This window comes from Heteronotia binoei, chromosome 3, assembly GCF_032191835.1.
Source record: "Heteronotia binoei isolate CCM8104 ecotype False Entrance Well chromosome 3, APGP_CSIRO_Hbin_v1, whole genome shotgun sequence".
Classification (NCBI taxonomy): domain Eukaryota; kingdom Metazoa; phylum Chordata; class Lepidosauria; order Squamata; family Gekkonidae; genus Heteronotia; species Heteronotia binoei.
Genome location: NC_083225.1, coordinates 165,211,576 through 165,235,998, shown reverse-complemented (window position 1 = coordinate 165,235,998; position 24,423 = coordinate 165,211,576). Strand labels below are relative to the sequence as shown.

The 24,423-nt window shown below is 37.4% G+C and overlaps 1 protein-coding gene across 4 annotated transcripts in view; it reads right to left on the bottom strand.

The window, feature by feature from the left end:
• Positions 1-24,423, bottom strand: part of PSPC1 (paraspeckle component 1) — an 81,639-nt gene that overhangs the window by 21,832 nt on the left and 35,384 nt on the right. Inside the window, exons 7-9 of one of the 4 annotated variants that reach the window (XM_060234825.1) lie at positions 7,817-7,874; positions 4,303-4,484; positions 1,097-1,878 (exon numbers count right to left, since the gene is read on the bottom strand). The exons of the other annotated variants lie outside the window; for them this stretch is intronic. Coding sequence (XP_060090808.1) covers positions 1,693-1,878; positions 4,303-4,484; positions 7,817-7,874 — 426 coding nt within the window. The 3' untranslated portion in view covers positions 1,097-1,692. Of the gene's footprint in view, positions 1-1,096; positions 1,879-4,302; positions 4,485-7,816; positions 7,875-24,423 lie in introns of those variants that run through there. 4 annotated transcript variants of the gene reach the window in all.

Sequence of the window (24,423 nt, the reverse complement as noted above, 5' to 3'; positions counted from 1 at the left end):
TTGAAGTATCTGAAGGGCAGCCTAAAGTAGACACAGTGTGCATATATATGTGAGTGTGTGTGTGTGTGTATAATTTTTTTGGCAACTGTGTGACACAGAGTGTTGGCCTGGATGGGCCATTGGCCTGATCTAACATGGTTTCTCTTATGTTCTTATGAGTAGGGCAGGAAGCTGCTCTTGTTAGCAGAAGAGGAGAGGACTCACAATAATGAGTCTAAATTAAGGGAGGAAAGGTACCAGCTGGATATTAAGGGAACCTTTTTTACATTAAGAGTTGTTCAACAGTGGAATCAGCTACCTAGGGAGATGGTGAACTCCACTTCACTGGCAGTCTTTAAACAACAGCTGGATAAGCACTTGTCAGGAATGCTCTAGGCTGATCCTGCATTGTGCAGGGGGTTGGACCAGCTGGACTGTATGGCCCATTCCAACTCTGTGATCCTATGATTAGCATATTTCCTTACTACCTTGCAATGTGGGACTCTGGTATCTGAAATAAGCAAAAACTCTGGTGAACACAGGCTTGTCTGTTTAACACAAGTAGAAAAGATATGCCCACATTTTAGTTTGGATATTACACAACAGTTCTGCACTCGTTATGGTTATTATAATTATTATGGTTGCTCATATGATAGGTGACTTTTCAGGAACTTTTTAATATGCAAAAAAATCTCCAATATTTACATGTATGAGAAACCGTTTATAGGATGGTTGCAATATACTTTACAGATCACAAAACCCATATACACTAGCACAGAAACTATGAAGAATAGGGAAAGCACATGTTTCTCTATCATGTCAGTTTCCTACACGTGAAAGTCCATTTATTTTTCTCTTGAGTATGAAATGTCACAATTGTATTAATAGTGCTGTGAAAAATTTCTGAAGGTGGAAGTCTTGAGAAATACTACCTCACACCCACTATGAACCTTACAAAAAGACAATACTACATGTATGAGGTCTTTAAATAAAAGTAGAATGGAGCATTTTAAAATACAAACACTCATCTATGAAACTAAACTAGATTGGAGTTTTCCTGCAAAAAGTTTTTACCATCTATGACTACAAAACCACAGGTGAATATTTATTCTTTGGAGAAGTTTCAAAATGCAAAGTGTTTATTTAAAAATTAAACACAGAATACATTCTGATGACAATCCCATTGCAAACTAAGTTTGTACACACTGGTGAGAATATTTCTTTACATATCTAAAATGACTTCAGATGTTCTATAGATAATAGCCTGAACAGTTTTTCTACTGTGTGCCACAAACTGCATCATCACATGTATACAATGGATAAAGCATTTTATTTTGAGAAAGTAAGCATTATAGAGGGAGAAAAAAATAATGTATGCTTACAATTAAAATTAAGGATAATATTCATAACAATGCTTCAAAGTGTTTCAACAGATTTGTTTTGTATTTTATTGTAAGCATGGAACTCCACAAATATCACAGCATGGTCACATTATATTCTGCTGGTCACAAACATCTGACGTACAAAATGAAGCACATCATTTCTGATCTACACTAAAGCCTACGACCGAATACAAAAAGTCTAACTCTTACAAAAAAATATTTTAATGACTACATTGACAATAAAACCGTTTAAGGTAATAGCTAAAATTATAAAGGCATAAACACCAGGTAATCAGTGATTTTTTTTTCTCAAGAGTAAGGAATGGAAATTTCAGTATCTGCGACGCTTGTTAGGTCCTTCAAAGCTGCCCCCTGGGTTTCCTCTACCAAAGCCACCGGGTCCACTATTGACGGCACCTACACCACCCATAGACGGCTGAGGAGTTTCAGAGCCTGTCCTACTAACCATTGGTGAACCCATTTGTGGAGGGCCTCCTGGAGGGAATCTCTCAGTGTGCTAACACAGACAGTATTAAGTCCATTTGGAATCAGTCAGCATTTAAAACAGCCATTAAAAACAGACAAAAAGTGGTGTTTCCATGAAGTTCAGCAGATAGTCCAGCAGAGTCAGATGACACATAGAAGGAAGAAAGGAGCAATTAAGTTAGTTATTACTTTTAAAGTATGCTGCAAAAGTAAGTTAACTAAGGTTGTGTCCACCAGTGTATTAAGATAAGAGCAAATAAAGTCCAAGTAAAGCAATGTATCTTTTTAATCCACTCAGGGCTTTCTCTAAAGGAAGAGTGGTATATAGATATATTTAAAAATTCTGAATTTTAGTTCTGCAGAAAACTAATTTGTGTATAAAAAATGCAAGATATCCAATATTAATTTATCAATATTAAACAAAACCAATCCCTCTAAGTTTTAGAAAACCTAAGACAGCGGACTAATGCAACATGAACCCAGTTTTACAGATCTACAAATGAAAATATATAGTTAGATGCCATTTTTCAACTGAGCATTCAACCACCAAATTTTGCATTCACTTTTTTTTAATACTAAATGCCAATCTAAAAAAGTATAAGGAGTATCTAAACTGAGATCCACTGTAATTTTTTTTTTAAAGGGCAACTTTTGAATTATGGCTTGAATCCAAAAGCACTGTTCTACCATCATAATGGTAGCTCGTCACATTAAACTACCCTGATTTAAGTTTCTGGATTCCCTTTTGAATTAACTGAATACTAAATGATTTTGAAAATCTGATTTCCTGCACTGTTGTGTTTTCAACAGCAAAACAGCTACAGTTTAGTCTTCCTGAGATCTACCTTGCCATCAAAAAGGATAGCAGTTTAAGCAGCTATGAGAATTAGAAATACCAGGTACAGGAACAAAACTTGTAAATTTGCTTTAAATAGACTCAATTTCACATTGTTTCATTCAGAATTCATTTTAGTATGCTCATTTCTTTTTTGCAAGAGGCTAGTCACATTAATAAAGGACTGTCTATCAATGCTTTACAGTGATGATGAACTCTCCGTGTTCAAAGGCAGTGTACTTCTGAAAACCAGCTGCCAGGGAACAAAAGGAAGGACACTATGGTTTCCCTACTCTCTCTGTAGGCATTCCAGAGTCAACTAGGTGACTAATATAGAAAATAGGATGCTATATCAGGAGCCTTTGGTCTGATCTATCAGAGCTCTTCTTATGTTCTTGGATTCATTGCTTATCAACTTGTATTTAAATTTATGAGGGAGTGTTCTGTTGGAGTTATGCACAGTGCAGATTCTACAATTAAGAATGTATAGAAGAATTCTTTTTTTTTTCCTTCCTTAGCAAGTATACACCTCATTTCAAGGAACAGATGCTGCACTCACGGTGTTTTTAGTGAAAGAGGCCACTTCATAGCTCACTTGCCTTATACTGGTCTAAAAATAAGTCCTTTTGTTATAAAGGAAAATGATAATATTTGAGAAATCAGCTTGGCTCTTGTGAAAATTGGTATAATTCCTGCTTCTGGTTCTCAAGCTAGAGTATGTCAACAAGACCAAACATTCATCTTCTGCAATGTGTCATGCGTCAGTTTCATTTTAATGTGCCTTGTTACACAGCCCAATTTCTCAAGGACTCGTAACAAGAAAGGATGAAGTGAGAAATCCACCTCCCTGTTTCAGTACTGTGATCAGAATACAATGGACCTACTATCTGTCTATTCATCTGAATACATCATTCCTCTAGGGCATGGATTTTTTTAAAAACTAGGCATAAGATGAAAGGTAGCATTAACAGAGCCAAGAAAGTTCAGTTCAAAATGCATATTTGAGTTTCAAATAACAAAAAGTCTTGCTTATACTGCCTATGGAATTAAGCCTTGCAAAGCAGGTGCTTCCCAGAGTTGTCTCACAAATGCCTTCATAATCATTCCCTTACTGCTATACAGAAAATCATGCAAACCAACTTGCTTAACCATTCATTTATCCAAAGATATCTTCACACTATTAATTTCAGAACTTATACACGTTTCAATTGCCCTTAAACATAGCAAAAATTATTTCAAATATTCCTCACTTAAATAACAAATCCTACGCTGCCATTTTGTTGTAAGAGAAAATAAATTTCCTGTGCATAAGAATTCAATGAGAAGTTGTAGTTTAATTGCAAAGCTCACTTGCAACTGGTCAAGTAGAAATGTTCAGCAAGTAGCATCTCTCTAACAATTGTATCATATTGCATTTTTTTAAAAAATGCAGTACCCAAGTTCTCTGGCAGACATATAACCAAGACCTTAACATGCTTTGCAACTGTGTTTATCTTAAAGTATCAATGGTATTAACCTCAACGTACTTTCTTGCTGAATATCAGTGTGAAGTTATCCTTGCTCGAAAAGATGTGCCCATGAAGAACTAAAAACAAAATTGAAAATTTTATGATACATTACCACAGCTCCATTATCAGGCATCATTGATGTCCCAATGTTTGCAGCTCCTTCTGGCCCCAAGGAAGGACCAGGACCCATTGCAGGGCCAGGCATTGTTCCTCTGTTGTTCATATTCATACCCATCATTGGAGGAGGAGGAGGAGGAGGACCTTGGTTTCCAGCAGGTGCTGGGCTAAAGGCATCTATGCAAAACAGTCTACACTTAGAGCTGTCCTAGCTGAATTTTAAATAATTTAAAATATACAACAAATAAAACTATACAAAACATCCATTATTTGAAACAAAATGATTTTTATTCTTTGAGACTGTACATTTACTTCTGCCTTGAAGCAAACATTACTGAAAGTTACTGTTGAAATGAAACTGAAAGCTTCATAATGGGTTGGATCCAGGCACCTTTTTCATTCAGGGTCATCCAATCCCCCTTTTTCTTTGGGCCATCAAAGGGGACCCCTCCTACTTTTTACACCAATGAAAAAGCTGGTTGGATCCAACTCACTGCCAATAAAAATGTACTGACTGTTACAGACTACTGCAGTAACCACAACAGTTCCTGTTCACAGTAACTTTTGAGAATGCCCTAATCTGGAGAGCTCAGGTGCTTACATACAGCTTTGCACTGGTATAATGTCCTTTTGGGGTTGGGGGTAGTATTACTTCCCTGGCAACCATCTTTGAGACAAGATACTGAACCTTGGGAGATTCAGAAAAAGTCTCACTGCATTTATCAAGATTAATTTGAAAGTGCTGCTCAGTTTGTTACAGTTTTTACATGATGAAGCTGAAGAATGCACTAAATAGTTGGAAAACAGAGCCATCTGGAATGACATACAAGATCAAATCAATTAAATTATGAGGCTTTCAATAAAATCAAATGTACAGAGGTAATAAAGCAGCTGAAAGAAGTAAAAAGCATTTATATTCAATAAACGAGTAATACTTCAATTTACTGATAAGAGCAATAAAACAACTTGGTATCATGGCAACCTAAGAATACATTTATTACATTTTTATACAAAATTCAAGTATAGCTCTCCTACTAGAAGGTAAAGTCTTGTACAATAATTGACAGGTAGTAATTAACTTCTAATCCACTTCTGCTCAATTTGTCATCTTTCTTACAGCATGTGCCATTTGAGCAACACTAATGCCATAAGGATGACTAGATGTAAAACAACATTACAACAGAAAAAAGCAAAAAGTTCTTACAATGCTAACACTGCTTGCCTTGCAATTAAGAAAACTGAATTCCTTACTTTTAGAACTGACCTTAATGCAAATGACCCCTTGCCCACTTTTAGGACTGACCTTGTTCACATATGGGGGAAGGGATCTGATTTTTTCCCTGAGAAAGGCAATACCAGGTTCACCTGGTGTGATAAAAGTGCAGGACACTATGGTGACAACGGATAGAGACTCTTTCATCCACTTTCATCTTATAAGGTAAAAACTGAGGGCTGTGTGCCACCACACACCCCCCCCCTTCGCTTTATATTTGAATGGGACACACATGGGAACAAACTTGTTGGTCACGTCTACTTTGTTTCCAAAAGCAATTTTAATTATATCAAAGCCAAGAAAAAAAGAGGAGTGTAGCTTTTTCATGCATTTGAGTTTGGACACCTATCCATTTGCCCATAAAATGATCACCAGCTACCATTTTAGGATGTTTCAAATACAATCATTTCTATAAATACAAGCTTTACTAGGTTGCATAAACAGTAAGAGGCAAACTTGAAATGTATCAGGAAGAGAGTAGGAAAACTAAATTATGCTTCATGAATAAAAAGGGAAAGGTAGTCCCCTGTCCAAGCATCAAGTCATTACCAACCCATGGGGTAACATCACATCATGACGTTTTCTTGGCAGCCTTTTTCGGGGTGGTTTGCTATTGCCTTCCTCAGTCATCTACACTTTACGCCCAACAAGCTGGGTACTCATTTTACCAAGCTTAGAAGGATAGAAGACTGAGTCAACCTTGAGCTGGCTATCAGAACCCAGCTTCTGCCAGGATCTAACTCAGATCGTGAGCAGAGCTCGGACTGCAGTACTGCAGCTTACCACTCCGTGCCACAAGGCTCCAAATGCTTCATAAATACATTGTTTTAAAAACAACTGCCATAATATATTAATTGAAATATGGCCTGGGTTCCACCCATAATTTCCATGAATGAAAAGGATTTCTGTTTATGGTGTGCCTTTTTTGTCACTATCTACTTCCTGATGCAGTACCTAATTCCACACTTTCCCTTGACCCAGTACTGTGCTTGGAGGCTGGGGACCACCCAAATCACATGAGGGAGTAATCAACAAAAAATGTGTTCCCTCACATTATAATTAATTGGCTGATTTAAGTGAAAAAATGTTTTAATTATTATAAACTCAACCCTTGGACATGAAAATTAGGAAAGGCAGAATTAGGAAAGGCAACTTGCACAACACCTCTCTTACTTTACCGAGATGGTTTCACTTAACCTCACCTAATCTACCAATCATTTTTCCTCAGAGTCAAGATCTGGTATTTCTTTCAATGTTTACATTTCAAAAAAAGTAAATAGCCAAGTGGAAATACTATGCCTCTATTTTACCATTATGAGTAGACCAAGAATATAAATTTCCACTATCCCTCACTTCAAGATCCTATGCTGTTATCATGCTCCTATGAATTAACTACAAAATCTTTTAAAAGCATCTAAGGTGTTAAAACAGAATTTATCTAGGCTTGTTGGTACACTATCACCTTGCCCTTCACTGAGCTGTTCACAGTAAGTGGCTTTGTTTTAATGTGATCTGTGGGGCAGGGTGGTACTGAATCGACAAATCATTAATACTGCTGAGAAGTCAAATATTCTCTTAATAAAATTTGAACAAACAAACCTAAGGGAGACAGGTGGAATTCAAGTGCGGTATGACCCACATCACCAGTTGATAAGCCGTATTTAGCAATCATGGAAAGTTGTGTCTTTGGAGACTGACAGCAGATTCCACTTCTGTAAATTCTAAACAAGCAATTCTAACTATATCCAAGGCATGTAATCATCACAATGATGATCACAGTGAATGTATTTTGTAGACTCATTAGGTCCAATCAGGAGGTTTTGACAGACAGGCTGTGCCTCTATTTTTTAAGATGCTTACATCAAACCGTACCTTGTGTTCAATAATTCCCCAGAATTAGGACTCTGATTCCAATAATCAGCAACACACAGTCAAGAATTTCCCATATCAAAGATTCCTGAAATTCAAAGTCTTTTTGTGCTAGACATAAATTAAATTTTGCTTCTTTTCTAAAATACTGTCAAGTATTTACGGCAATACAAATCCATGCTTTTCAAGTTCTATAGTTCACATTTATCATGTTCACTTGCATTTTTCCAATCTGTTAACTGAAATACTAATTCAAGATATCCCAGGTTTGTTGAGGGAATATTCAACATATTATACTCCTAAGTAAATGGTACAGTCTCAAAGAAGTTTTTTAAAACAACAAGAACCTTTTGCTTTGGATCCCTACCTCCCATGTTTATTGCTCCACGAGGACCCATATCACCCATTCTCATTTCCTGTTCTCTCTGAAAGTAAACATAATTTTCATCGTCAACCTACCACTTATTGCTTAAACATTCCCATTTTTTTCAAGAAATACCAAGCTTCAGTTATGCCATCACTTTAGCGGAACTAATTGTCCAGATTGCATAGATCTACAACAAAACCCCCACAAAAATAAAAGTCATTTTGGACCTGTTCATGTATTATTCTATGTATCCTTACAATGATAAGAAAAACAGTTGAAAAGAAAAGGGGAGGAAATTCATAACCCAAGACTTTCCAGACCTAGAACCCAGAGGATTCCAGGAAACACACTAGTAGTATCTACTCAGGTGGTTAGAAATGGTTCACATAGTTATATCAAACCTCCACAGAACTGCCTTAGGCTTGTTCATTCCTAGTCTCTATGTATGCATCCACAGCTGCATGGATAATGTTCTGGTCCACTGCAAGAATACCACTGCTTAATCTCAAACAATGGTTACTTCTACGCTGGGCCACTACTTGAAGTACATTGAGACTTCTATTCCATTCCATTCAATTTTCAGGAACACTGTATATGCATGTACACCATGGTATGTTTTCTCTCTATGATCCTGGGTGATTGCTGTTACAGGCATAAAAAAGGCTGAGGTAACCACATCAAAATCTAGGGTCAACTAAACAAGTGGCCACATGAAAAAACTTAGATTGCTTATTCTGTCTTAAACTATTAAAGAAATCAAACGTCAGCTTCATCGTTAAAAAAAAATCAGGTCCACAGGAAACTGTGAAAGAAAGAACAATGTTTACCAAATACCACAAGTCCTATCTTGCATTTAAGGCCAGGCACACAATAACACACACCCATTTAATAAAGCTAATTTAAAACTAAACAACCACTATTAAAATAAGTGGAGATATATTAACATTCTATAGAACCAAGTGCAGAGCACCCCATTAAACTCCCAACCATTTGTTTAAAAATACTAAGGGGGGAGGGAGAGGCTTCAAAGGGGAAAAAATTATAGTCATGAGCCCAGTGAGAAACACTGGGACACTTGCTGCATAAATATCAACTGTACAAATAGCATTATGTAAGTATAATCTATGAGGAAAGCTATTTTTATATCTTTTTAAAAAATATCAAGGTCCCTTGTTTCAAGGCAATACTGCATTTTCTTCATCGATACATTGTTTTCATGAATGAAGAACCTACACACTCATTTTGCTAGCATTTCAAAATACAGCACAAACGTGCAAAGAAGAATTCACAAGTACAAATAAAAGTTTATTATGCTGCCAAATATGGCAGAATACCCCAGATAGCCTACATGGATATGCTCAGTTTTACTTTGCAAACTATGGGAATTTGCAATGCCAATGATACAGAGGTAAAGTGTCACAAGAGCCAAAGATTTTGCCAGGACAGTACAAGTATGGATAGTTATAGCAGAAATGCAGGCAGAAGACAATTGGATAGAGGAACATATTCAAAAAGATTTAGTAGTTGATAGAAGAAGGTGCCATGATTCTGGGCAGAAGACAAAACTGAGGATACTTGTCTAAAGAAAATGCATGAAGGCTTTGTTAAAACAAAGCAGCACCTACCTGCCTGTCAAATATACCCAGTTCCCACCTTGGAGACCCTGTACTATCTTTATTTCTGTAACTTCACTGTAATAGCCCTGACTGGCCCAATCTCACCAGACCTTTGAAGCTGAGCAGAGCCGATATCTGATGGGGAACCACCAAGGAAGTGTTAGGCCAAACTGCAGAGAAGGCAACGGAAACTATTCAATTTTATAGTTCATTGTTTCAAATTGGGATTGTTTTTTCAAATTGGGATTGTTCTTTCAATTTTTAACAAATATCTTGTAAGCAGGTTCAAGTTATTTTCATTAAAACTCATACTGGGGAATTCAATATTCCTCAATATATGGATAAAGTTTTTCAATTTTCCAAGAACTGAAAGGAGCATTTCACCCAAAACAACATTTGAACATATAATTACTTGTTTGGCTACTCTTAAGTGATCATATCCCTACAATCACTATTAGACAACTCTGTTTTCTTGAGGCAAAAATGAAGCGATGAATTCTCAGTCATTCCTAGGTATCATTTCATACCACCTTTTACCGAAGTCAGAGTTTCCGCTGACTGCAGAAGTCCACAGTGCTTCACTTGCAGCAGGAGATTCCTAAAGTCTACTGCATGTTCTCCTGTCTCTCCAGTAACCCCTTCTGCAAGAGCAGCTTCACACAGACTCAAATGTTATTTCTGCAATATGTTTTCTAATATGCTAAGCCCCATAGACATCAAGCATCTGTCAGAATATCTTAAATAATTTTACAGAACATTGCAAAGTCAGTGGAAACTAGAACACAAACAGATTACTGAAATGAAAGTCCATGGCAAAGCACAAACCAACAAACAGGAGCTGGTCCAAAAATATTCTACCTCTGAAAGACATGAAAGCATTTAGAACAATTTTATGTCTGCGTTTTCAAAGGCATTTCTCATGCTTAAAGTATACAGACAGTTCTAGAGGGTACACAGTAAAGCTTCATCCACAACACACTGCATTTTGGATTATTGCAATAATTACACACTTCTCAAATAAAGAACAGTGGTAGTCTTATTTGCTGGGGCTCATGAGTCAATGGTGACGAATACAGAACAGAGCTCCTGCTCAGACCACCATTTTCTTTACTGCTACAAAGACTATCACTGGGAAGATGGGGAGTTTCCTACATGGCACGTTAAACTGTTCTGGGGCACAGAATGCACAGTTTGAGAGGTAGATCTTAACTGGAGAGTACAGGAGAAGATGGTCCTTTACATAACCTGGCCCAAAGCCTTAGAAACAAGAACCGCCACTTTGAATTGTGCCCAGAAATAAATAGGTGGCTAGTGAAGATCTTTTAGCACAAGGGTGATATGATCTCTGTAACCAATCCAACAGTAGCCTGGCTGCTTCACTTTGGACCAATTGAAGGTTCTACACCATTTTCAAAGGCAGCCCCATGTTTCTCTCATCTAAGATGGACAACTGGCCACATGAACTAAAGGAACAGAATGCCTTCTACTGGCCAGCTGCCGAGACCTACCATTACAGAAATTTACAGGCAGCTCACAAGCATGCTTGTTCTGCTATACTGCCAAATCCTTCCTTGTCCAGTCTGCTAGCAAATATCTCTAGCAGTGTAAATGCATATGCCAAGCTAACTGAAAACATCATTGCTTTTTGCAAGAGGAGACTGAGGCCTTAGACAGTAATAAGCCCTGTGCAGTATCATGAAAGAAAGCAGGGTTGCAGACTGTTTTTTAAAAACTCCACATGGGAGGCTGACAGAATGTAATGTTTCTCTACTAAAAATCAAAACATCCCGAAAACCAATATGCATATTTCAGAATGCCAGGACCAATATTTCCTCAGTAAGCACAATCCATCATTATGTTATTTAATCTTTTATATATCATTTATATAAACTAGCTGCCTTATCCTACCAGATATCTGAATCAAAGGCAAAAATTGAACATCTTCAATTAATAAAGAATTCCTCTTTTGAGTATGGGAGTAAAGAGAAGACGACTTCTTCGAAGGAGCTGCTTTAACAGAGGGAGAAGCAAAAGCTAAAAGAGTAAAAGTTATTACTTCAAGAAAAAAGAGGAACAGTGGAAAGACTATGGTGGAGGACAATAGAAAATGACTGCAGCATGGAACAGTGTGTTAGGGATAGCATGCATTGAATGAAAGGAATATACATATTCAAAGGGAACTTTTTCAAATGAATCATGCTAATCCTTTGAAATGTATTTTTCTTCTTTTCAAGAAGAAAAATAAACTCAAGAAGAATAAACAAACATCAAGAAGAATAAATTCAGCAGAATATAATCAAACATCTCAACTGCATCCAGTTACTTAGGGAACATGTCTGTCTCAAATTCCTTCTCAAATAACATATACATAACAAATTCTGGACTGCTATATTCATTACTGATGCAATGAAGTTATTCATCAGTGGACCAGTGGATATGTTAGCTTCTCAACCCTTAATTATAACAGATTGGGAATAGGCTGTGAGATCACATGTTCTTTCCCTCTACTACCTTCCTTCCAGTGGAAATTCCTCCAGAACCCCTAAAAGACATGAGGAGATAAAACTTAAGACAAGAAAGAAATATTGTAAGATTAAAGATAAGGCCAGTTGGAGATTACACTTACAACCTTGCCTGGGGATACTTTTGAATCCAGCACTTCACTTTCAAAAGCAAGTTGAGGAGGCATACAGGCATGGAGTTTTCCCCCAAACTAGCTTTATATGCCAGTTACAGCTGTTACTAGGAAGAATTAACCTGGTCACCATCATTCATGCCTTGGTAACATCTGAAACAGATTCTACAAATGCTTCCACTCTGTAATCTTTTTACACTGAAAGTTCTTTTCAGCATAACTTGTCTCCATGGATAGGACCCTACTATATGTCTACTTATATGTCTACTTGGAGAGCCAATCTGGTGTAGTGGTTAAGTGTGCAGACTCTTATCTGGGAGAACCGGGTTTGATTCCCCACTCCTTCACTTGCACCTGCTAGCATGGCCTTGGATCAGCCATAGCTCTAGAAGAGGTTGTTCTTGAAAGGGCAGCTGCGGTGAGGTCCAGCCTCACCCACCTCACAGGGTGTCTGCTATGCGGAAAGAAGGTAAAGGAGATTGTGAGCCACTCTGAGACTCTTCGGAGTGGAGGGTGGGATATAAATCCAGTATCTTCTTCGTCTTCTTAGATGTAAATCCCCCTGAGCAAAGGCTTATCTTCATGCATTATCCCTTTCTTTTCAACCTAAATACTTATTGTGCTGTCCAGCTGGCCAGTTACCCTAGGGCCCCCAAAGTGAGTTACAGCTTACAACTGATTCATGAATCCAGTGAATCAGTCAGCTTTAAAACACACAATCAGAAGTTTATTAAACTGGAAGAAGTGAGGAAAATTTCAAAGGACAGCAACACAGAGATAACTCAACAGTGCTTTGATTGTACTCATGATTGGCTGGCATTGCTAGTGATTGTGAAATTTCTGCAAATCAGATCTAAACAAAAACCTTAAAAGCATGGCATTTAAAAGGTTGCTATCTGGATTGTCCATCAAAACAGAGAGCATAACAATAATTTCAACTTACACTATTAGTATAGAACCACTCAATAAGGGGCTGTCTTTGAAAAAAAATCATCAGACCCCCCCAATGTGGATATAGAGACAAATGGTACTTGCTGCAGAGCCTAACCTAGTGTAAAGTCAACTTCTTTAAACTGCCAGTTTGTTTCCATGCCCAATTCAAACATTGTTTTTGATGCTTAATGGTCTAAGGACCATCATACTTGATTAATCTCAACCTGTTTTGAGTCTCTCCATGATCTAACATCAGCTTTCAGTGCCCCATTGTGCCCACCTGTATTAACATTGATTAGACTGGCAGATTTGCCCTTTTCACCACCACCAGATTCTGTTGCTGTCTACCCATTTTATGGCTGATTGTATTTCCTCTACTGCTTTGTAAAACTTAAATGTTGGGTATTTTACAATGGTTGTGTTTTAATTTCATGTTCTGAGCCCATTGCATGAGAGAAAGGCAAGACATAACTCTTCTAAAACAGGGTTTGCTGGTAGTACAGCAGATAAAACCATCTTTGGAATCTAGAGGAACATTAAGCTCATGCAAGGATTTCATGTTAGCCGAGTGCCAATTTTTATTATATTCCTTTGGCAGTTTTGAATATCAGTAAAAACCTCGGGCTCACAGAATAAGGGTTTTTTTTTCTGAATTCTAGCAATCTGTGCTAAGAGCAAGCCATGCTAGCATCAGCCACTGGTAACAGCAGGGTAGACATAATACCAAACAATGCCAAGACAGAAACAATTCACTCAAGGAAAGCATGGGATGCTGCAGCCCACGTTGAACCCATTAATGATTGTGGGTGGGTGAAGAGATTTCTGCCAATTCTTCACCCCTCTGTGGATCCCCACACTGCCCCCCATGCTGCCCATGAGAGTCTAAAAGTAACAGAATTGCATGGGGGGTTCAGTAGATTGTAGCAATGGAGGTCAAGGCAGGATCTGCAGTGTCACTAGAGTAACATACATTACACTTACATAAAACATTGGAGCACTCAAATTGTTTCTTGAACACTGTATCAGCAATCCATATACTACTTTTGTAAGGGTAAGCAAGAATTATCCAAATGACTCACCAAAGGTTACCGAGTTAGTGATCCAAGTAAAATCTGATCCAATGAATTCCCACTTCACAGTGTTAACCATTATTCTACACCAGCTCCCATATATTTTTCATGTCATAGCTGCTGAATATTTCTTCTGTAACATCTCCTATCACATGGCAGGTGAGTAATACGTAGCATGCTAAATTGTTAGCTTTTTGTCTTTAAACAGCAAATAACTCTCAGACATCAAAACAAAGGAATAAATTCAAATGCTCATCGTACACAAGGTGGGTTTGTCAAGTACATGAGAATTCAGAATACAGTACAGCTTTATAACACTTCCAATGACATTTTTAAAAGCAGAGTAAAAGAGTAAAAGAAATACATAAAAAGATAAATATTAATTATTTCATAAGTATGTTTGTAAATGAACAGCTACACTCATGAAGTCTTTAATCCAGCACAACAGAAAGATACTAAAAGTAGAAGAAATTTCTCCTTCAAATTTATAGACATTTTCAATGAAAATTCCCTCAGACTGTTCTCTGACATAAACTACATGTTAATCAATCACATAATATTCTATAAGATCTGACAATCCAAAACAAAAGGTATTAACCCTAAAGATGGAAATTAAATGTAGTTAATCATTAGTAGTCTTTATATTCACTGAATACATACTTTTAGTACATGTTTAATCATAAACAGCAGAAGAATCAACTTAGTTACACTCATCTTACTCATACATCCTTAAAAGACCCCCCACCCACCCACACACACACACACACACACAAAGTCTCCAGTCAAGCTTATGCAGGAACACCTAGGTTGCTGTTATCTTCTCAAGAGAAAGACTATTATCTTCACTAACCACAGAGGATCAGAATGGCAGAAATGAAACATAAGCATAAATCAAGCATTTCTCTGACTTTAACCTACTATGAAATACAAATGTCATACAACACATAAGGCCAAATGTTTTATGGTTTCACACTGATCTCCAACTAAATGTTCTTGCCTAAGTTGGCAATAAATGTAACGAACCTTACTTGAAGGGTCAGAATGTGTTTTATGCCCTATCCCCAACACAAGTAGATTCTTACAAGAGACCATACAAGATCCTGTTATATAAACAGCTGTATGTGTAAAATATATAATACATATAAATGCATGATGTCTTTCTCTGCCAAGTAATACAACAGCTGTTGTTACAAATGAGAGGAACGGTCAAAACACAGTATGAAAAATTCAGTTCTATGACTATGAAGAAGCAGAGAAAAGTCAGTGTGACTTACTGAACACTCAGAAGTAAGGATATGTTTGCTAGAATTTGAGCAGTAGGAAACAGTCCTAAGCTAATGACATAACATGAGGCATTTACTTGGTAAGAGGAAGCAGGAAAGGGAGCCTGAATTTTCCCATACTGATTCCAAATGCCAATTCATACCTCTGGCTATAGGTCTCCAGTTGTACCAATATTGCATGTGAAATTTAGAGCTAAATACTTTGTATGCCACAGCCTTGAACCTTAGACTTCTGTGGCTTTAAGAAAATTGATTTTACATTCCATTCTGCAATTCTGACTCCCCCAAACTGAATGAAACAGCCAGTGTAGGTATTTTCCTCGTTCAAAAACTGCATCCATGCTTTTAGTTAATGATATCCCAAAAGTATTATTTCACAGGCAAGTAATGTAAGCATTCAACTGTGAACACTGCTTACCTGTAAAGATTTTTCAAAAAGAAGCATACATCATATATTCAAACATTTGCTCTTAGGTCAAATTTTGAGGAGAACTACAATTTTAAGCATTACCGTAACTTACATCCCCATAATTTCCTTTTTATTTAGCAGAATATTAAGATTTTAGAACAATCACAGGGGACAATGACAACATGAACTGGCTTGCCTAAAATAACTTCAGGGTCTTCTTTAAATAATTCTGATATCTTCTCTTCATGTCTGTAAACCAAGACAGCTTATTTTAAAGGAAAAAGAGCAGAAGGCCTCTTCAGACATTCCAGTTCCCTGGGCAAGTGCCAGTGCTTCATAAGCCACCTTAGGGTCACTTGAGTGAAGAAACGAGCATCAAAATGCTTTAATAAACTGATGTCTAAAGTGTATATACCACGTGCAGCAAATATGAATATTATGATGCACATGTACTCTGAAGGAAGCAATAGACAATGATGAGAGAGACAAATCTGTTAAGTTCAGTACCACTCACTCTTAAATACTTGAACACTCACTACATGCTATTTACGTATTTAAAAGCATGTTGAGTTAAAAATTGTAAAAGACTTCCATAGGGATCTCCATAAAGAAGTTCCTAAAACCAAACTGTCCTGAGGAATCATTCAAGGAACTAAGCTTTTTATTTTAAGGTTGTACAGAATCAAATTAAATCCTCCACACTATGATAGCAGCACATCCATGTACAAAACAGCTGGCTTATTTTGTTATACCAGCTGTTTTTAGAGCCATAAACCACCTCAAGCAATCACTGCGGAGAGGCAGTTTACTAATATTTTAAATAAAAATAAAACACCACAATATTAAAAATGGAAGGGAATAGCCGTAATGAACCTCTACTTTGCTTAGTAAACTAAACAATTTAATACAATGACATCTTTACATTTTATTTTAGACAAAAATGTGGTTGCAGCTGCCAGGAAATAAAATGTAAAAAAAAAAATCACCTATTTATGTTTGCTGATTCATGATATGCAGCTTGTATTCCAGGTATTGTGAACAAAGCCAGGGTAGAACAGAAATATTGTAAATGTTCTAACAAGATTCAGTTTTTCTAACATATACATATAACCATTTATACTGCTTGATCAACATCCAGGGCTGACTACCGTGTAGAACAGAATGCTGGACTAGCTGGACCACTGATTCAATCCAGCAAGGCTCTCCATATGTTAATATGGACTGCGAGAATCCTTTCATTATTTGTACATAAATAAAATGCTGATAACATTTATCATAGGCAATTTCCTCCACCTCCCCCAGTCAAGGTCAAAACTGCACCAAAGATGCTCAAAGTAATTAACTCATCGCCCTCCCAATAAATCACCATATTGATGCCCACTTCATGGTATCAAGAAGTACTGCTTTCCCCCCCTCCCCACCAAAAAAACAACAACCCACATGTTGAATATTGTCCCCTGTTTGAATATTGGGGCAATGTAGGAATAGACCAGGAGCGAGGGTTTTATATTCCCAGGGCAGTTTTTCTGTTAAACAGTCACCCCTTTGGTTAAGAATGATTTAATGCTGAACTAGGTTGCCTGCTGGAGACAGCACTTTGTGTTCTGTGCTTGCCAAGACAGAGCAAATATTAAAGCACCAAAGTATCTAGTTTCAGTAACTTATCAGCTGTATAGCTGTACAGCCATAAAGAGACTAGCAACAGTCCCCCATCTTGTAACCAATTGTCATGGTTCGTCATGCCAGCTGAAATAAGCTTCTGCTGAAAATTCAACAGGCAAGTCAGTACCAGCCTAAGCAGTCTCTCCTCATTGCATTTCTTTCCCTGCCATCCACAGGCACAGGAGAATATGCCTTTTGCATTTGGTTTAGAAACTCCCTGGAAAGACTTACAGGTGTGAGAGATTATCGGCCTATCTCTGTTTTACAAACCTATGCCACCTGACTGTCCTTGGGAATGGCAATAAAGTAGCGCCGATGTGATGTTCTACTAACTTTCCAACTCACAAGCCAGATCTGTGGGATGCTATCCAGTTTGAAACTAAAAGGAATTAACAGCAGGTGCAAAGCTTCAAAAGGGAACCACAGCCAGGACTGTTCATTAGTGACATTTAGTCCAACAATTAAGCCCGAACAAATGGTAACCATATAAACTGACATTATTCCTGTTTGGTCCTTGAATCTATTAAACATCTCCATTATGCTGTATGCTAATTTACTGCTCACCCTCTACCTTATATGTATGGACTGGTAATTTCCATTTCACTGTATCTGAAGAAGTGTGCAGCATACAAAAGCTTATGCCATGAAAAAAAACTTTGTTGGTCTTAAAGGTGCCACTTGACTCAAACTTTGTTCTGCTTCAGACCAACATAGCTAAGCTGAGTTAGTGTAAGCTAACTCAGTTTTTTTAGCCTCCAGTTCATACATTTTTATCTTACCTGAGGAAGAATGCCCCCAAGAGCAAACTAATTTATGAAGCAGCCAAACTGCTCACTCAAAACTTTAATGCCAATAGCTCACAAAGTAGAATGTTGGCTCTTAAGATTCCACAGCTCAGAAGGAACATACCCACCTGAATTTAACAGATCAGGTTTTCCTCCATTCGGAGTTACATTAATAAAACTGATGGAAACAACTATTTCAGAACTATTTTAATGAGGGAAAAGAAAGCAGCTGGAAAAAGGTAAAAGTGCCTTGGCAAAACCTTCAGCGTATCATTAAATACCTACAAGTATTTAACAACATGAGTAAAGTATCAAGGCAAAGGATATAATACATTTTTTCTTTTAAATTCTACAGTTTTAAAGTTTCTTTTCATTTATTTCACACATGAACACTATGTTTTGTTCATTTTAAACAGTTCTCCAAAGAAAAGTCTTTTTATTACCCAAAATGAATGCTATCAAGGGACTGGTTCCCATTTTCCCCATCATCCTAGTACAGTAATCATTCAATTCATATCAAACTCTTTAAAGTGGCAGTGAGAAGACTTAGTTGTCTGAAACTTAACTAAGGCATAAACATGAGTTAATTATTTAAAACTATTAAGGGTGCCAACATTCAACTGCTTTGTAAAATCAATTAAACGAACCTCTGATTAATCAACAGAACCTGTGCTAGTGCAACTGACTACTAACATTTACAAAGTACTTGGTAATCACTGTCATAAAGAACTATTCTTCCTGCATTTAACACACCTCTCGTCCCCTCCTGCAGCCTCATTCATTCCCAGAGATTCAACTCACTCCCAGCAGCGCAAGGGATGATGAGCGTAGACCAACACTTCTCAAACTTTTGCAGTGGAAGCAGATCTTGATTATATCACAGGTTTTCCTGCAGATCATGCATATTCTCATATAGTGGTAATCTCATATCATTCTTTTATCTTTGAATATTAATTAAAGCAGCTACTGAAATACTATATTTATTGCCTTTTAAATTGAGGTTAAAGGTTTGGCCTTCTATTCTTGCTTAAGGAAAGGAAAGGTCCCCTGTGCAAGCACCAGTCGTTTCCGACTCCGGGGTGATGTTGCTTTCACAACGTTTTCACAGCAGACTTTTTACGGGGTGGTTTGCCATTGCCTTCCCCAGTCTTTTACACTACAAGCTGGGTCCCCATTTTACCGACCTCGGAAGGATGGAAGGCTGAGTCAACCTTGGGCTGGCTACCTGAATCCAGCTTCTGCTGAAATTGAACTCAGGTCGTGAGCAGAGAGTTCAGACCACAGTACTGCTGCTTTACCACTCTGCGCCACGGGGCGGCTATTCTTCCTTAAACAGATGGCCATATATCAGATGTATTTTTGATACTTGTTTGGTTCTTAATTATTAATGAAATGATAATAAAATTTCTCTTGATATTAGGTAAGAGTTTGCTTGTTGAGTTTACAGAAAAAATTCCTAAAAGCAGTTTAAAATTAATACTCTAACATCCGACTTGCCTCAAATTTTATTTAGTCAGACATGGTTGAGAATTGCTAGGGGATTTGATTTTATTGGCACTTGTATTTGCAGCAGCTACAGGGTTAATTTTCACCTTTTAAAAAACTTGTCTTTTATTTTTTTTTAAATAAAAGATAGTAACTTCCTGAAAGTTTTCTGCCTTGTTTGCTAGTGAGAGCTCAAAGGATAGAACTCACAATTAATAAATTTGTACTTATCAAAATTAAAGTCTGCAAACAACCTCGATCTTATAGATCCTGGAAATAACTGGAACTAAATAGTGTGAAGCAGGGGTCCCCAACCACCAGGCTGCAGACCAGTACTGGTCTGTGGCCTAGTAGCAACTGGGCCGCAGAGTGAGGTAGACCTCGCTACGAGGCAGCCTCAGATCGAGGCAGTGCAGCCCCGCCGCCTCTTTCATCCGCCCTGCTCCAAGGCTGGCAGAAGGGGCAGCACTGCTGTGACCTCAGCCTATTCCTCATTTATAGACCCTCATCAATCAGCTGATCAGCAGAGGTCTTTAAATGGGAGGGGGATGCAGATTGGGCTTCTGCCGCCTGGCCACCTAGCAGGGAGGAGGCAAAAACAGCCCCAGTCTCCCCCCCTCATTTAAAGACCCCCATGGGGGGGCAGCCTGAGGCGGCAAAAACCCCAGCGCCACCCCTCCACACCGGTCTGTGGAAAAACTGTCTTCCACAAAACCAGTTCCTGGTGCCAAAAAGATTGGGAGTCACTGGTTTAAAGAACAATTCTTTGGGAACTAACTGGTCTGGATTCTCTAAACTGGATGTGAGGACATATTGTTACAAAGTAGGACCCATTTTTAAACTTGCTACCGTTTTCGAGACTCCATGCTACTTTTCCTGTCCTCAGTAGAAGTAGCACTGTACAATTTCACTGTTCTTCATTCAAGTTTAGCATCTATAAACATTCAGCTTTAGTGAGCATCACACTGTATTTCTGGGCAATTTTGCACAGGAAGAAGAAAAACCCAAATTTGCTTCTGAGCTTCCCACAGCTTCTTCTCCAAGCTCACAGTTCTCTTCCTTCATGACCTTGGAACTTACAAAATAGTATGCCATAATCCACTTTTGGAAACTAATCAACAGTATGAGAGCAAATGGCATAACTGTTCAAAAACATGTGCAAGAGATGGCCTACAGCAATAATAAGATAGAGCAAGTTTAGAACTAGATCCCACTTTAAAATGCTTATGTCCTAATAAATTAAAACTCAAATTTGAATCAACTAAGATTTCTTTAATCCACTGACATCTCAAATTAAAATTTTAGTGCTACCATACCAGTTTTATAGAATTTCATAATACTCATGGCCAGAGTTACAAATTGAAATGAAAAGTACCAGAAGCAAAGAATCCACTGACATCTCGAACTGATTTCTCTTCCCCACCCCCACCCCCACCCCCGTATGGAGTTTGCGACTCCCACTTCTGTACTTTTCTTCTAGATTCTAAATTAACAGTTCATTTTTACCTGCCGTGCCAACAGCAAAGTATTCAGCTGACAAATTCTGTGCTCCTGATACTTCTCACCTCAATTTGTAACTCTAGCATGAGTATTGCAGAATTCTCTAAAACTGATATGGTAAAACTAAAATTCTAATTTTCAGACACTAAAGCAATAAATGTGTACAACATCCAAATGAAGAGGAAAATAACACAAGCTCTAATCAAGAATGGTGGTTTTTTGGGGAAAGACTCTACTTCTCTAGCATGCATTAACTTACTTTTTAAAAATTGCTTTAAATGTGTAAGTATCTAACCTATACAGAATTCTTTATTTTCAGAGTAGTTTTTCCCCACAACTGAAGTAAGCAATTGTGTTAAATGTATGAAATTCCTGAATTTCATGTCAGGAGGAGAAAAGTAGGATAGCGTTAGGTAACAGATAATCTCTTTTACCAACACTTTTACTTTGCAAAGACAGAGTCCAACCACTACTCGGAGCAAAAAATGTACTTTTACTATGAAAGGTCAAATGAATTTCAAAGCCAGTTACAGAAACAAAAAACCTTGGTGACTACACAGACCATACCATTAGCTGCCAAGAAGAATACAACAAATCTTTATTAGATATTTCACATTTAACAACAAAAACACAAGAGCAGCAAAAACAGGGAAAATAATACTGAGGAAAATATAATTTTGACAGTTTCATTTTATATGCAAATTTCAGTTGCTAATGACCCTCAGCAGTATCAGAGTATAGACTGCAATTTACAAAAAGTTACCGGGGGGGGGGGGTGATGTCAGTAAAGAAACTCCTGGAGTTACACCACTTTATTACACACACACACACACTTTTAGCAGTCAGTACAACTTGATTTCCAGACTAAGGTAGAATTAAATATCTTGTACTACAACTACCCTCACAATGGCTGTAAATTTCAATTTTCTGCCATACTAAAGTGTGAAGGCAAGTATCTATAAATAGTGAATTTGCTCCTAATAAGATGTTAACTTCTATTCTAAACAGAATGATGACTTTAATGATCACCTCTTGTTGCCATCTTCAAGAGTTACAAAAACCATTCTGTTATTCATATGAGTGTGATTGCTTTCAGAGGGAGATCACAGTGCTTCTTTAACTTAGAACTATATAAAGCAGCTGGAGCTTTGGTGGAAAAGCTGCCAAGAAAGGACAACTTCTGAAAAAATAGAATCCATATCCCAAAGTCATTATATTAATAGTCTTGCATCCATCCTCTGAATCACCTTTTTAATCTGGAGAAGTTTCAGCAGCATTTGAGGTTGCCAAGAAAATTATTAGAATTATTTTCTTGTAATATGCATCATTAAATCATTAGCATTACAACCCTCAATCCTGTCACTAAAATAGGGACTTTCGTCCTAAACTAAGGGAAATACACCAATTATATACACTGTGGACAAGTATCTACTGGGATTCAACATGGGATTCAATAGAAAGCACTTATCTAAATGACTGGAAATTCAATTAGTATTCTATGCTGTATGTTTCCAAAACCAAGTGAACAGCATTTTTGTGACCCACAGAAAGGATTTATAAACATATCCTAAACAAGAAAGCTTTGACCCTTCCGACAAATAAAGCAATATACTTACCATTTATATCCTTAAAACCAAATGATGAAAGAAGCTAATTACAAACTGACTTATTTCAAACCTTCTATAAAAGGGACAAAATAAACAATGAAAGTTACTGACAAGTGTATACAGAAAAGATCTTAACAAAATTGATCCTGCAGGTAAAAATATGCAATGAGCTACAAATCAAATCCTAGGTTAGCATTCAAACAGGAATCAGCTAATGGATCAAAGAAATGTTCATTCTGCATTTGTGTCACTGTCAAAACAAACTGACATAAAATGTTTGCTTACAATTAGTGAACCTAAGCTATGCTGATACTCAAAATTGGGGTAATGTAACTGGAGAAGTTCTACTACAGCTGCAATGAATGCTACCCGTGTTTCCCCCACTCCCGTCTCCCTATTTCACCTTAATTGCTCCATACATAAAGGCTCTCTCTAGATTCAGAGCCCCAGAATTGAGGCTGCATTATTCTACTCTGGGGCCGAATATGTAGCTCTCTTCCAGACTGAGGCTGGGCTCCAAGGCGGGGTGGGGGTGGGGGAGTATCATGTGCTGCTTACAAGGCAAAGCCTGTATTAACTACACTAGTGAGATTTTACACCTAGGTTTCTGATGTTGCAAGGGGAAAAAAACATGGCATTATTTTCAGGGAGGGATGGGGCTAATATATTTGAGCACAGAATATTTACTTCTTCCTTTGATCCAAAACATAATGAAAACATTAACTCTTTTATTAGAAGATAACAGTAGACCTAACACTCATTCAGTTGTGAAATGTTATGTGTTTTGTCAAAGATTTTCACAAATATTCAAATCCAGTGTAGTTCTTTATATTTTAGCAATCTGCTTAAAATTAGGTAAATTAAAAAGCAGTATGGGGTAGATAGAAATATTTTTCTACAAGGAAAAATTAGAAATTACACATTCCCCTAATTAGGGATAAGACTGATCAAGAACCCTGAGTGCCAGACTCAATAATAATACTGATAATTCAAGATGCGAGTGTGTGCCCTATGGCCTGTATCTTTCTAGACAACAAAGCAAATTTAAGTGAAAATCTGACCCTATATATACAGTTTCCAAGCCCCAAAGTGCTCCACAACCCACCCCTCATTTTTTTTTTAGTGAGAAAGAAACTGCTCTGCATACATAAGTAACTCACATTGTACACACCACAAACTTTCCTCTGGAGGAAAAAAAATGGCAGGCCCCTGGAGGAACAGGGGTCTCCATATGAAAGATGAGTTGAAGCCTCAGACATATATGAAAAGAAAAAATTATAAGTGTTATAGTTTCTGTAATTTTTAAAAGCTACAATTGTGAGCAAATGTCAACTGAATGATCCGGGAGGGGGGGAGAGGCGGGGATCATAAAACAAAGTAAGAATTCTATTTTGAGTATATTATTTTGAATACAAGATGCACATATGAAATTAGTTTCAACACCATGAACTTTACTTCATACCTACTCTAAAAATGTAGCCATAAAATATTTTTGCAGCAGGACCTCAGCCTCGGATTACTACAATCATTGCTACCAGCACAATGCAGTATCTTAAGTCTCTTAACATCTTGGAACGGCCTTCTTTCTCAAAATACCTTTAAAAACAAATTGTGGTTAAAAT